The sequence below is a fragment of the Citrus sinensis genome, chromosome 5 (genome assembly GCF_022201045.2).
Source record: "Citrus sinensis cultivar Valencia sweet orange chromosome 5, DVS_A1.0, whole genome shotgun sequence".
Taxonomy (NCBI): Eukaryota; Viridiplantae; Streptophyta; class Magnoliopsida; order Sapindales; family Rutaceae; genus Citrus; species Citrus sinensis.
In genome coordinates, this window is record NC_068560.1 from 3,241,592 (window position 1) to 3,257,022 (window position 15,431).

General features: G+C 32.5%; 1 protein-coding gene across 1 annotated transcript; it reads left to right on the forward strand.

Moving 5' to 3' along the window:
* The first annotated feature begins 10,017 nt into the window (after positions 1–10,017).
* On the forward strand, positions 10,018–12,032 carry LOC127902673 (uncharacterized). The gene is made up of 2 exons (XM_052442410.1): positions 10,018–10,347; positions 11,090–12,032. The coding sequence occupies exons 1-2, from the start codon at positions 10,301–10,303 to the stop codon at positions 11,598–11,600; spliced, it is 558 nt and encodes a 185-aa protein (XP_052298370.1). The 5' UTR covers positions 10,018–10,300; the 3' UTR covers positions 11,601–12,032.
* Positions 12,033–15,431: the final 3,399 nt, after the last annotated feature.

Consider the following 15,431-nt stretch of genomic DNA (forward strand, 5'->3'; position numbering starts at 1 on the left):
CATTTCAAACTTGGCCACATGTCATAACAAAGTTTGAAGATTCTCTCTGAGCGAAAATTACTTTCGGGGCTCAAATCGGTAAGTTTACCATTTTGCGAACATTGTGTTACAAGTAAGCAGCATAAATTAAAGTTCAGTAGATCCATTACTAGAAGTAAATGCATTCTAGACTTGATTCATTCTGATGTTTGGAAATCACCGGATATATCCATAGGAGGTGTAAAGTACATGGTGACTTTCATTGATGATTATTCTAGAAGATGTTGGGTGTATCCAATTAAGAAAAAGTCAGATGTATTTCCAGTGTTTAAAGAATACAAAGCATGGGTGGAACTTGAATCTGGTAAAAAGATCAAGTGCTTGAGGAGAGATAATGGTGGAGAGTATACGGACGGCGAGTTTTTTGCTTTCTATAAGCAAGAAGGTATTTAGAAGCAGTTCACGGTGGCATACACTCCTCAACAAATTTGAGTGGCAGAGCGGATGAATAGAACTCTTACAGAACGGATAAGAGCTATGTTGAGGACTGTTGGTCTACCCAATTCATTATGGGAAGAAGCAGCCAAAACTACATGTTATATAATAAATCGATCGTCATCTACAGCTATTGGGCTGAAGATAGTGATGGAGATGTGGACTGGAAAGCCAGCTAATTATTTCTACCTACATGCGTTTGGATGTCCTGTATACGTAATGTACAATGCCCAAGAAAGAACAAAGCTGGATCCAAAATTTAAAAGATGTATCTTCTTGGGGTATGTTAATGGAGTAAAGGGGTATCGTCTGTGGGACTCCACTGCCCATAAGATTGTCATCCGTAGAGATGTTATCTTTATACAAGATCAACTGCAAAGGAGAGATGAGGATGATAACAGGGTAAAAGAAAAGTCAGAGACTATACCGGTATATGTGGAAAATAATCCAGAAGATTCAAGTTCTTTTGAAGCAGCACCATAACACGAAGAATAAGAACCAGTCGAGTTTGAGGCTCCAGAAATTTGTCGGTCAACTCGTGAGAAACGATCGCCAACGTGGCACTCGGAGTATGTCACAGAGATCCTGTCTTCAAACAGAGAATGGAGAGCCTTCAACTTTCCATGAAGCTTTAAACAACATAGATGTTGCTTTGTGGATGACAGCAATGCAGGAAAAAATTGAAACTCTACACAAGAACAAGACATGAGAACTTGTACCATTACCACACAGAAGAAAAGCCATTGGTAATAAATGGGTCTATAAGATCAAACATGATGGCAATGACCAAGCGCAGCGGTATTGTGCAAGACTGGTGGTGAAAGGATATGGTCAGAAAGAAGGTATTGACTTTAACAAAATATTTTCTCCGGTAGTTCGACTCACAACAGTCAGAGTAGTCTTGACGATGTGTGATACATTTGACTTATATCTTGAGCAGTTAGATGTGAAAACTGCATTTCTTCATGAAGAACTTGAAGAAGAAATATATATGCTCCAACCAGAAGGTTTTGCAGAAACAGGAAAGGAAAACTTGGTTTGCAGGTTGAATAAATCTCTATACGGTCTCAAACAGGCGTCGATGTGTTAGTATAAGAGATTTGATTCCTTCATCATGAGCCTTGGATACAACAGACTCAGTTCAGACCATTGTGCATATTACAAAAGGTTTGAAGATAATGATTTAATTATTTTACTGTTGTATGTGGATGACATGTTGGTAGCAGGCCCCAACAAAGATCGAATCCAAGAATTACAGGCACAGTTGGCTAGGGAGTTTAAAATGAAGAACTTGGGACCAGCAAACAAGATTCTAGGAATGCAAATTCATCGAGACAAAAATAACAAGAAGATTTGGCTTTCACAGAAGAATTACTTGAAAAAAATCTTACGGCACTTCAACATACAAGATTGTAAGTCAATCTCTACTCCACTTCCTGTTAATTTCAAATTATCCTCAAGTATATGTCCTAGCAATAAAACAGAGAGGAAGAAGATGTCTCGAGTACCGTATGCATCAGCATTGGGAAGTTTGATGTTCGCTATGATATGTACTAGACCAGACATTATACAAACAGTAGGAGCAGTTAGTTGATACATGGTGAATTCTGGTGGAGAGGATTGGATAGTTGTGAAGAGGATTCTGAGATGCATCAGAGGAACCTCATATGTTGCATTATGTTATGGAGGATCAGAGTTTACTGTCAGGGGCTATATGGATTCAGATTTTGCAAGAGACCTTGATAAAAGAAAATCCACTACTAGTTATTTGTTTACACTTGTGGGAACAGTTGTAAGCTGGGTTTCAAAACTGCAGACCATTATGGCCTTATCTACAACAGAAGCAGAGTACATGGCCGCTACACAAGCTTGCAAGGAAGCTATTTGGATACAATGGTTATTAGAGGAGCTCGAGCACAAACAAGAGAAAATTTATGTGTTTTGTGACTGTCAGAATGCCTTGCACATTGCAAGGAATCCAGCATTTCATTCCAGGACAAAGCACATAGGAGTTCAGTATCACTTCGTTCGAGAAGTAGTGGAAGACAGAAGTGTGAATTTACAGAAAATCCATACGAAGGAGAACCTAGTAGATGTTTTGACCAAGTCAATCAATACTGACAAGTTTGCCTAGAGTAGATCCTCTTGTAGCCTAATAGAAACGTAGGCAACATGATTATGGCGAAACAGAAAGGATGATGTGGAGATTGATTGATTCTCAATCTAATATCCAAGTGGGAGATTAGATTTTATTTTAAGTAAAAATTATTATAATACACAATTAAAAATATTATATGTACGTGTTTTTATATATATAAGTAAATTTTATCTTATATTATGAATATTTTAGTTATTTATTTTCTCTCAGTAGTTTAACAGTAAAATTTACCAAACATCCATAATTACTTTCAAAATTCATAGTACTTTTAAAAATAAAATTTACTAAAACTTAATTGATTTTATTAACAACTGATTATTTGTACAGTACAACTAACATCAATTATTTTAAAAGGTACAGCATTCCCAAGCTGGCCCTAAAGGGTGTTGATTGATCATCTGTCGCTCGTCATGTGGTGTATTTGAATATGATATTGCTTCATATTATTACTATTATAATAACTAAATTACGGTATTCATCATGCTCTGCAAAAACAGAGCGAGAACGACAACAGTGGCAACTGTCAAAGTCTTGGGCGGTGCCAAACCATGGGGAGAATGTCAATGCAATCACCTAAATGTCAGCACCAAATTTGGTACTTGACTTTGGTGCCAGCAAATCAAAGAAAATGGAGGACATAGCCCACAAAATTTGAAAGCTAGATTGACAAATTGAAGTCGCGTGGATTGACGAAATTGAAGCCAAAATTGGTGGGCTAAAATCGTTGATTTTCTTGGCCACTATTTTGCTATAAATAGAAGTGCAGATGAAGAGCTGAAGTATTCCATTAAGAGAAAGAGCAATTTAGCATTTTTGAGAGAGAGTTTGGAGAGCTTGAAATTATAAGCTTTTGTTATAGTAATTTGAGAGATTGGGTGTATTGGGGTTTTGGGAAGTGAGTTAAAATACTACAATACTTGTAACTCCTTTTTACTAGTAAAATATTTTCTTCTGTTTTCACCCGTGGACGTAGGCTAAAAGCCGAACCACGTAATTTTCTAGTGTTCTCTTTTGTGCTTGTTCTTTATTTTTCTTCTAATTTTATTTTAGCTGCGTGTCTGCTTCACCCATCAATTTTCTAACAGCAACAACAATAGCAACAGCAGCAAACAAGCCAAAACAAATCTCATATATACTACTGGGCTTAAATTAGCTCATATGTATTCAACACGCTCTTCCAAAACAGAGAGAACAAAATAAAAGAAAAGGAGAAAATGGTTAATTGTACAAACCCCAAAAGAAGAGAAAATAAGGTTATTGGGCTTAAAAAAAGCCACGATTTCTGAAATTTAACTTTCTTCAATTGATATATAAAAAAGGGGGTTTTAGTTAAAGTAAATTATGATAAATGCAAGAACAAATCTCATACATTAGTCTAACAAGGGACCATCAAGTTCAAGCCTTTACTCTGAAGGTCACAAGATACTGGTAACCAAGCTTATGCTCTTTATTATGGAAAACATAAATTAAAAATATAATTTAGTTGTTTTGTTCCTTATCAGAGGACTAAAAGAAAGAACTATAACGAAAAGTTTAGTTCATAATAACCAAAAAAAGAAAAGGACTAGCTCTAAAATGTAACTGAAAACAGACAAACTAAACAAAACCAAACTTTAAAATGCAATGAAAGTGTTCTTAAGTACCTTGAAGGATTAAAGTGCTGTTGTTGAAGATGAAGATGGCAGTGGCCGCTTGTTTGAGTCATATTGAATGCAACTCTTCTTCTTCTTCTTCCTTTCTGGTGAGTATGCTTCTGGCGAACCCCTGTAGCATTTTTTTTGACAATAGAGTTTAACTCAATTGTTTTTTGGTGGAGGCCGACCCCACTAAACTAGATCCATGACAATATCTTTTTACTCCCCTACTTTCATGTGCACCAACCCGTATCTGACGTGTGTCGTTGCAAGCTGACCCCACGCAACAAAGATCCGTTACAATATCTTTTTAGTCCACCTCTACTTTCGCGTACACCAACCCGTATCTGACATGTGTCGTTGCAAGTTGACCCCACTCAACAAAGATCCATGACAATATCTTTTTAGCCCCCCGCTTTTTTCTTAAAATAAACGGAGTCACTTTTTAAGTACACGGATAGGGGTGGGCACGGTTCAGTTCGGTTCGAAATTAAGTAGAACCAATTTAAATCGGTTATTTTATAAAAAGAACCGAATAAGAACCGAACTCAAACGGTTCTTTTCGGATTGGTTCGGTTCGGTTCGGTTTTTTTGGTTCTCGGCCTATTGGGCCTATTTTGAATTTTTAAATTTTTAGCCCATTGGGCCTCATGAATGTAATAATTTTTTTCAACAATTAATTTATCCTAATTTTATTACAAATATTAACAATAAATACAAAGTATTCAAAACACATTTTATCACTAATATCTTACTAACTATTAATAAGATACTCCCAAAATATGAAATATTAAAATTTCAAAATACATAACCAAACTCCAATACTTCATCTATATAAACATAATCATAATGTTATAAAGAGAAATAACACATGTTTGATTTGAATAAAATCAAAAAATAATTCAGTTTTTCGGTTCAGCTAAGTGAACCGAATACCGAATCGACATTTCGGTTATTTTTACAAACAATATATTCGGTTTTTTTAAAAAATAAAAACCGAACCGAATTAAAAAAAACCGTCGGTTCGGTTCGGTTTTTTTAACACTACGGTTTTTTTGCCCACCCCTATACACGGAGGCTTGACTTGGGATTATTGCGTATAGTGGTGGAAATAAACCCACAACGTTTACCCGAATCCAAACTAAATAAATTTGGTTTGGCGTTGGATAAAATATGAAATGGGTTAAATTTGAATTTTTATGTAAAAAGTTATTGGGGTTTTACGTAAAAAATTATTTCATAATGGTTTGGTTATAGTTTACCCATATGTCATAGATAAATTTAAGGTGGCATATCAATAAAAAATAAATTAAACGAATAAAAAGTTAAATTAATATTTTAATAATAATTTTTTTATTAAAATTATTATTATATAATAACAATTATACTAATAATTATTATCATTATATAATAATAATAGAAGTGCTGCGTAGGGCATATACATATGTAATTGGTTGTACAGTACACTATTATACAATAATTTTTTAAAGTCTCAACTTGATTTAAAAAGCTAAATTAATATTTTAATAAATAATTAAGACAATAACTTTATGAAATCCTCTAATATAAATCCTATTTGTATTGTAACTTACTAAAATTTAAAATGTAATTGATTATAACATTTTATTAAATAAAATATGATTCTATTGTTATTTTTTAATTAAATTTAAATCTAATTAGATTTCATGTCTAATTTTTCTTACTACATTTAAAATTTTGGAGCTTTTTCTAATTATAATAAATCTTATATTTATTTCTTGAAAGATTTAAATTTATAAATTTGAATGATTTAATTTAATTTTGATGAATTGTTTTGATACTTGAGTTGAGATATCTTATCTTATTTTAATTTGTATTGGCGTTGTTAGAATTTATGTTGTAATATGGTTAATATGTAAGGACGAAGTTATTATAAAATCTATTATATATAAGTTTTATCCTATATATTTTTTCATATTTTAATATTAATTTAATAATTAATAATAATTATTTTGATATAATTAAATTTATCAAAATAAAAACTATTTTGATTATAAAATTCAAACTAAATCCAAATGGATTGGGTTAAAAATATTTGGATTGGTTTGGGTTGGACTTAAATTTTTATGGTTTACTTTGAATTGACTTAACCCAAGCCATGTTCACCCCTAAATTTTGCGTGTTTAATGTCACTTAACGGGTAAGTTGTGTTTGGCTACCACCAGCGCTAGCTATTTAGTCCACGTATTATTCCAGAATTAATCATCCTCTTTTCAAGATGTGTTTAGGATAGCTCTTTACTTGCCTTTCCCTTTTTATTTAATCTAACATTTGTTTCTTAAATTTAAAAAATAAATTGCCTAATTTATTTAAAGTAGAATTTTATATTATATTAAGTATCTAAATGTATTCATTAACTTATTTTAACATGTACTTTATTTAAGATTAATATCAAAATTTTAATTAGATAATTTATTTACACCAGTATTTTGTATAAAGATCATATATACAAATTTTTATTCAATAAAATATTTAAATCAGTATTGAATAGTAAACATAAAAATTATTCAATTATTAATGTACAATAATATTGAAGATTAAATATTAAAAATTTAACAATTAGTAGCATAATTTAAAGATAATTATACTATCAGCTTTATTAATTTAAGTTTAACATACTCATATCCGACATTTATAACAAACAAAAGACAATATTATCTATTATTCAATCTAATATAATCTAATCCTAAAAACCAAATATAGTCCATTCATATTTTTCATTTATGTTATTGATCCAATAGTTATAGATATAACAAGAAGAGAAGAGTTTTTTTAAAAAAATAATTCTTTAAAATACAAGAATTAGCTGAAAAACTAACTCAAAACTAAATGAGAATTTACCCTTTCTTGTTTTGTGCCATCTTATCCAGTTGCACAAATAAGTAAATGTTGTAAAATTTTCCGCTGGGGAAGTTCGTGGAACATGCATCGGACCCAAAAGAAAGAGAGGGAGGCTATAATTAAATTAAACAATTTTTCACATAATAACCCTTTATCACCAATTAAATGTGAAATGAAAGCTAATTGATTTGGGCCAACAGATTTGGGCTCTACTCCAGCCGTACTATTTGGGCCAAATACTACTGTCTTTAGGGGATGCTTCTCATGTGCATAACTTTTATTAGGAAATTTCAGATTTTGGGTGGATGTTATAGTTTGTATGGTTAAATGAAAATTGAAGTTTGAATATATATTATATTTCATTATTTTATATTTATTGGATTTTTATTACTAATATCATATTTTACATTAATTTTAGATTTAAAATTTTAATTTCTCAAAGCAAATTTGCGTAGTTGGGGATTCATGAAACTACAACAATAATAATAAAAAAAATGCAAATTATAATAAATAAAAATAAAAATAATAAATATTTTAAAATAATATTAATTGAAACAATACCTTTTTTTCCCCAAAAAATTAAAAAGAAATGAAAAAAATTCAAATAATTTTGAGTTTCCCTCTCAAATGTGATGTGATATACATGTGACTACTAAAAACTATCATAAAATTATGATGGAAAAAATTATGTCATAAACAATGGCATAGATGACGGATAAGTTGTTTGTCATGCGCCCTCTTTTATGATAGTTGTTTCCGGTCATCTATTATCAGTTTTTTTATAGTAATTGATCTTGACGTATGTATCATTAAACATGAAACTAATATAACTTGAAACTTACTACAAAAGACATGAAACACAAGATTATAATCTTGCAATCATAAAAATCATGCAAATCACAGTGCAATAGATATGAAACACATGCCATTAATCTTGATGTTGGGACTATTAAACATGAAATCAATATAAATTGAAACTTACAGTAATAAAAATGAAACATAGGATCATAAACCTACAATCATTTAATTAAGTCAATCAAGTATAATGAACATGAAAACAATACCATCAAACTTGAAATTACTGTCATTTAATATAAAACTAATTTTTTTATTATTATGTTATTTTTTATTTGATTACATTTAATTATTATTTTATTCATTTAAGAGACATAAATACCATTTAAACTTAAAACTTCCTGCAATAAACATAAAATACATGATCATAAATCGGTTGGTCACTGTTTTTTTCTTTTAAATTTTTATAATGTCTTTAAAAAACATTTTTAATATAGTAGCAAAGGCCTAGTCAGATAGCTCATGACCTTTTTATTTTATTGCCTTTTACATCTCGTGCGGCCTATTTGCACCAGCACCATGAAAAAATTGTTTATTTATGGAAAAGACCAATCTTGAGGAAACATAAATAATAGTGTATGATTGTGACCATCATTTTTTTAAATGACGAATGCATTGAATAAACAACAACATCAATACATATAGTACATGGTTTATCAATACATTTATTCAAAGCAAGAATGTATTATTTTTTGTTATTTGTATGTTAGGTTACGATATTTATAATAAAAGATCTACTGAGACAACTTTAGATTAGATAGATTTCTCTATCCTTAAAAATTCTAAAAAAAGAAAATTTATTCTATCTGTATTGGCAGAAAAGAAATCTACCTTTGACAAAAGAAATCTACCTTTGACTTTTAAAAAAAAAAAATTACGACTTGAATTTTGAAGGCATGAGTTGCCAATAGGATACAAGCCCATTGGCCAAACATGTATAAATTGAATAAACAATGATGTCTTCAGTTGTTTCGGCTATGAAATTTATAAAAAGATAATTTGGTACATTTTTAGTATGTTCCCATTAACCCAGTAGCTTATCCATCTTTTTCCTAGTTAAAATTCATTCTACTTTCAACGCTGTCTCTTATCTCTTTTTTTAAAATCAAATTTCCTCTTTTATTAATCAACTTAAATTATCCAATCCCATCTTTTTTCTCATTTGGCTTGTTCTCGTGGATTTGCTTTGATTTAACTTTTTCCCTTATTCGTCAAGAATTTATGTGCACATTAATAATTTAATATATTGATCTGTTAATGTTGAAGGCTCTACGAACTTAGTAGTATATCTTACTTTCAAAATTAGCTCTAATAACTAATTATATATCTTTGCATTCTCCATGCAAACTTTCTCGAATTTCTTAATTAAATTTCTCAAATTATCACCTAACGTGTTCAAAGAGAGCACGTTACGTGACAATTTTGGGAGATTGTGGAATTTTTTTTGTGATTTTAAGGGTTTGATAAAGATTTGCAATTTGTGCTTTTGTGAGATGAAGAATGTCTTTTTACTTTCCAAAGTGGATTCCAATACAATTAACTCATAACCGTTAACGGGGGACCTCACAAAGGCAAAGTGTTGGCCGGTGAGTTGAAGCCGCCATTACTTGCTGCACTTTTGCGTTTTTTTTTTTTTTCCCTTCTAAACACAAAGTCAAAGTCCTTGTTTATTTAATATGTTTGTGTATGGAGTGGATTCGCTAAACTTGTTTATACTAAACCACTTGTAATTAATCATTCAATAAGGGGCACATTTGCTGACCCTGAATGTCCCGATAGTTATCTTTGTTTTAATTAACTAAATTAAAAAAATGATGGACCCAACTCCAAACTCAACAAGTTCACTACTTACGCGTAAAAAGAAAGAAGGGAACAAAAATTTACATCAGGTTTGTTTTTGTATTCTTGTAATAATTTAAGACAGCCGATCTGGTGATGAATACTCTGATGCTACAAGTTTCTCTCCACTTTCGTTGGCTGCAAGCATCGCATCTTCAAACGTTACTCCCTCCTCCATCCATTGTCTTTCGTTGGCTGAAAGCATCGAATCTTCAAACGTTAATCCCTCCTCCATCCATTGTGAATCTTATGTAAATTACAACTCAGTTTCAACTATTAAAATATATATATATATATGAACAAGAATCTGGGGGTTGACAACTCTGTTTCTGCTCATGGCACAATGGCACCTTCGTACTATAAATAGGAGTGATTAAGTTGAACCCAAAAAAAGGAAAAAAATTACAAACAGAAACTCCCTATTTGTCAGTTGGAAAAAAAAAAAAAAAAAACACACGTGATGCCCATTCCGAACAGCGAGGACTGCCGTGGTCATACTAATAATGGGTATGGTTCTTTTCTAACTCAGTCAACTTAATTATGATCATTTTCCTTTCAGTTTTCTGTAAATGCGGAGGCATGATCTTTTCGTGAAGTAGAGTGATTATGAACTCGGCTACGACTCATCACCAGCACCTTATGTTACGGCGACCGATGAGGAATTTGGTGCCGTCGGGTGTCACGCCGTTGGGTTCGGCTCGTCGAGCTCGGGGCTTCGGGCATCGGCAAATCGAAGACCGGATTCTTTGGTGAGTCGCCGCCTCCGCGGGGGATCAGAGGTCATGATGATGATGGCTTTCACATTGACCATGAATGCCAGGCCAGGAGGTGACCTAGAGTTGGATAGTACGGGTGGAGTTGACTCTTGGTTCTTAGATAAGAGCGGCTCAAGGCTAAATATTCTTATGTCAGCCGTCGAGTCAAAGCTCATCCTAGCTTGACGCTGTCGGATGCGGATAATATCGGTGCAGTTTTTTTAATGAAATTTTCAGATGCACGGATCCGCATAGAAAAGCATTTGATTATGAAAAAAATCTAACCCCCATTAGAAAAATGTTGTTAGCTTCGCCCCTGGGTGGACGAAGGCGAGGGTGACTGAAAGGGCTAACAAGAGTTAACTTATATAATTAATTGCTCTACTCTCTCCCTACTACGAAAATGTTTTCTTTTAATTAATTACATTGAAGTGAATAATCTAAGATTCTGGGGAGCAAAATATAACTCTCTGCGGTATTTTTGTGATTTGCAGGGACCGAATTTTCCTTTCCTACGCTGCTGTTTTCGGGTTTGTCATTCCAGTTCTTGTCAATCTCGTGGCTGCTAACGTTGAAGGCACAAACAAGCCCTTGTTCGAAGAGTATGCCATAAACATGTCGGCTTTTCTTGTGGGGATGGGAGTGTACTGCGTTGCACTTGTTGCTGATTTCAACTCCCGAATCTGTCAATCAAATTCTAATTCAGCTGCTGCTGATACCGATATTTCTTCCAACGTCTATAGCCTTATTGCTGTCGTCTTCGGATTGCTTTCTACACTCTCACTGGTGTCGATCCTTGTTCCACGCGTGATCGGTTATGTCATCTTGAGCATTGGTTGGCTCTGCGCAGCTATTTTCCTTGCTGTCTTTCAAGGTGGCAGATTGATCATGGATCCTGTTCGTCGGATTTACAACAAATTCATCAAGCCGGTTTTCACCAAGACTAGGAATTGGTTCAACTTAAATGCGCCATGTTTCAATTACTTACGTAATCAAACTAGTTAATTCTCTTCCGTCTTCCTCACTCCATCGGCAGACCACGAGGTTAAGTCGACTTATGTGTCAAATTGTCATTGGTTATATTTGGTCAGTTGTATATTGTCACATATAGGGATATGTGTTGAGGCATGTAATCGATGCATGTTTAAGATGTCTGTCTTTGATGAACGCCAAGGCAGCTCATTATTCAGAGTATAAGAAGACGGAACTCAAAGCTACACGTGTCAGAAATGCCATGTAATCAAAGGTGACTGAGCAATGGAACAGCTCTATTGACAGCTCAGCATAAGTGGTTAAGTTTGTTGTAATACACACCGTGTGCATGTTTATGAAGTTTAGCTAGATCTTATAATCTGTTTAGTGTAATTAGTTACAAGTTGTTTTTACTGATAAGTGTATATAAGCGTGAGATGTAACTGATGCAAGTGATTAAGAAAGTTCCAGATTAAGAAAAATTTTCTATGAGATTTTCTTTCAAACCAAACATCATTTTTCTCATTCTGTTTCAATGAAAAATTAAGCCTAATAGAAAAGTGAATCTATATGCTGCTATTTCTTCGAATAAATTTCTTGTATTTTCTCCTTCAGCTATTTTGGAATGCTTTCCGGACCTGTTTTAATTTGAAAATATGAATATCTTTAATTATTTAATTAATTAAATCATTTTTTAAAGAATTTATAATAGAAAGTGAATAGAAGTATACAACTAATAAAAAAAACTTTTTCTCCCATTCCGTGCGAACCTTTGGCTGTTAAAATTCCTTGAAGATTGTGATCACAGTACAAAGAATTCAGGAAAGGAAGTTACTAAAAGCGAGAGAGGACACGTGGCTATTAAAATATTGATTTTAATAAGGAAAAATGGGGTTGGCTGAAAAAGGAGATAGGGGAGCTTCGCGGTAGGCTCACTTCTGCTTTTGAGTAAGCACGAATCATCATCATTGGGCTTTCAACCGTCCTTCTCTTTGAGTAGCTCGTTCAACTGTCACTCAGAGACGCGGCGAATGGACGCGGAGAAAAATATTGGAATGGACCGGACCTGATTAATTTTTTTAATACATTAATTGCTTAGTGATTGTGCTTTGTCTTTTTGACCTAATATTCTCTATACCAAGAATTACATTGATTTACGTCTCCAATGCTTGAGGCCATAGTCACGAGCTATGGGAGTAGAGAACCATTGATTTACAAGCAATTGAAGCAAGCAACCGTTGATTTAAATCACTTAAAAAGAATTTTGAACCGAGAATGTCGTCATTACAATGAATAAAAGTCCAAATTTTCCAAGTTGTTGTAGGAGAAGAACTAGCCCGACAAAAGAGCGTCGATATTCCATCTTTTGGCCTTACACCTTTCATCTGGTTTGTTTCCTTTCATAGACCAAAGTTGGTGGCTACGTACCTTTCTTTCTAACCGGCCTTTTTCCTTCAGACCAAAGTAAGTTGCTTGGCAATCCCAATTTCCTTTCACACATCTGTAAAGTGAAGGAATGTAACTTATATTGTGCTTGCTAACTATAATAGTATTTTAGGCCATTTGAAAAGCATTAGGAAAAATTATCGTGTCACTTTCGTGGAAAAGTATAAAGGAGATCCTGAATCAACATATTGAGGCTTTAATTCAATTTTATTTGGTAATAATTTCCAGTTCAAGCAAGCTATAAACAACGATGAAGATTTATTCAAATATGTCTAATTTAATGAAGAAAGGACTCTCAGATGTTAGTCCTTGTTTACTTTGTTTTCTTCCATAATAAGATAAGACCGCTCAATCCTTTTATTTATTTTTTTTTTAAAATGGGAAAGTAAATCTCTTATTAATTCAACTGAGTGAATATATTACAGTACAATAGATATGTCGTAACATCAATGCCATTCATACACGTATCAGATAAATAATATCTTAACACTCACGACATTAGGCTTTAAATAATATAAGGCTTTAAATACAACTTATCTTAGAATTAAAAACCTCAAAAATAGCAAGCACTAGGCATGTTCTAATATTATGCTTCATAACTCCACGAAGTAAGGTGCCACTATGTTAACGCTTGACTAATTAAACAAAAATCAATGCAGAATAAATAAATAAATGATAAAATATAAATAAATTATTATAAAAGATCATATCATGCCTTCTCTCTTAAAAATACCCTTGCCCTCAAGGGTAGATTTAAGATGTCTTCTTCTTCTCTTCCAATTTATAATTAGATACAACAATGCCTTCAACCTCTCATGAAAATTCTTCCAATTCATGATTCTGTGATGCAGGATCTTCTATTTATTCTTTTTAAATAATTATTCAATTGAATAATATGTCATAAATTTATAAGTTATGTGTATATTCATATTTCTCTTTATTATTAAATATCAGTTTTCAATAAAGAACCAGATTTTTATTTCATTTTTAGCATTAATTAATAGAAACTACACAGTTGTTTCCATTGTTAACAGAAACTATTATGGGCTTGGCTTTGGCCCGGAATGCATGGGAATTGAATTAATAAAATCTGAAGTATTTTAATATAAAAAAATTAATTTGTTAACATGAAATAAATGGCTTTAATTATATCACGGTGTTGTATACATACTGATAGTTCGATAAAATATTTTTTTTGCCCTGCCTTTTGTTGATGCATCCAATGAAATTTAAATAACAATAGAATAATTACTTCTCTCAAAACTTATGACAAGAACTCCTACGTTATCGACTCAAGCAACAGATTTCAAATAGAGTGAGTACTATACTGCAATACAATAATTAACCTCATTCCCATGCATGCATGCCTCTCCCACACAATCTCCTTTGCCACGTATTTACGATTTCGCACAGGAATATTTTGAGATCTTCTAGGCTTATCGATACCTTCCCTCGGAAGTGGACTCTTGTCTTTAAGGCTCACATTTTAAAACTGATTCAATAACTCCTCTACGATCTCCCATGTAGCCTCTTCCTTTAGAAGACGATGCCACTTCACTAAGCTTTCCACAAACTTTTGTTCCCATCGGTTTGGAATGCTTTCTTGGGATAACCACCACTGGAATTAAAAATGTCCATTCGTCAACTATGTTCTGGGTTTGTTGAAACAAACCTATAATTTTTCTACGGGTGGGCACGGGTATCAACCCGACCCAACCCGTATATAGAACGGGTTGAAAAAATTCAACCTAACCCAATCCATTATATTTTTCAACCCAACCCGACTCAACTTGTAAAGTTACGGGTTGGGTTGATTGGGTTGGGCTTTTGAAAAGCTCATTTTTATGGTCTAAACAAAAATAAATTAATTAATTAAAAAACACAAATACTAAAATCCTTACAACAAATCCAATATTTCAAAATTTAACAATCAAATTTATTAGTACATAACTAATGAAAAAAAAGTACATTAATTTAAAATCTTATTTAATACAAAACATTAAAGTCCAAAGAGTGAAAAATTTTATAAGTCTTCCATACATAGGAAGAGAGTTTCCCGAAACCATTGCTCAACACCAACCAACAGGAGTGTAATGAAGATCAATCTAATGACATCAAAATCCAGATCATTCCAAATTAATGACATTAAAATCTGATGCCAATCTTGAATCTATATAACAATAAAAATAAAAATATTAGGCATATATGTTATAACAAATAAATACAAGGAAAATATAAATAGAATAAAAATAAAAATCATAATATAAATATTTACCTAATGTAATTGATTCATAAAATGCCATATCTTCAACCGAAGATGTATCCTCTTCTACAGCAATACGAGAAGAACAAAGCCAATTTTGCCCACATATCAAGCTCTCTACCATTTTAGGACTCAAAGAAGCTCGAAATGGATCA

Excerpts from the sequence above, each read along its gene's own strand:
- LOC127902673 (XM_052442410.1), top strand. The coding sequence starts at position 10,301 with ATGCCCATTCCGAACAGCGAGGACTGCCGTGGTCATACTAATAATGG. Across the intron at positions 10,348-11,089 it reads CGTGGTCATACTAATAATGG|GGACCGAATTTTCCTTTCCT; the intron begins GTATGGTTCTTT and ends TGTGATTTGCAG.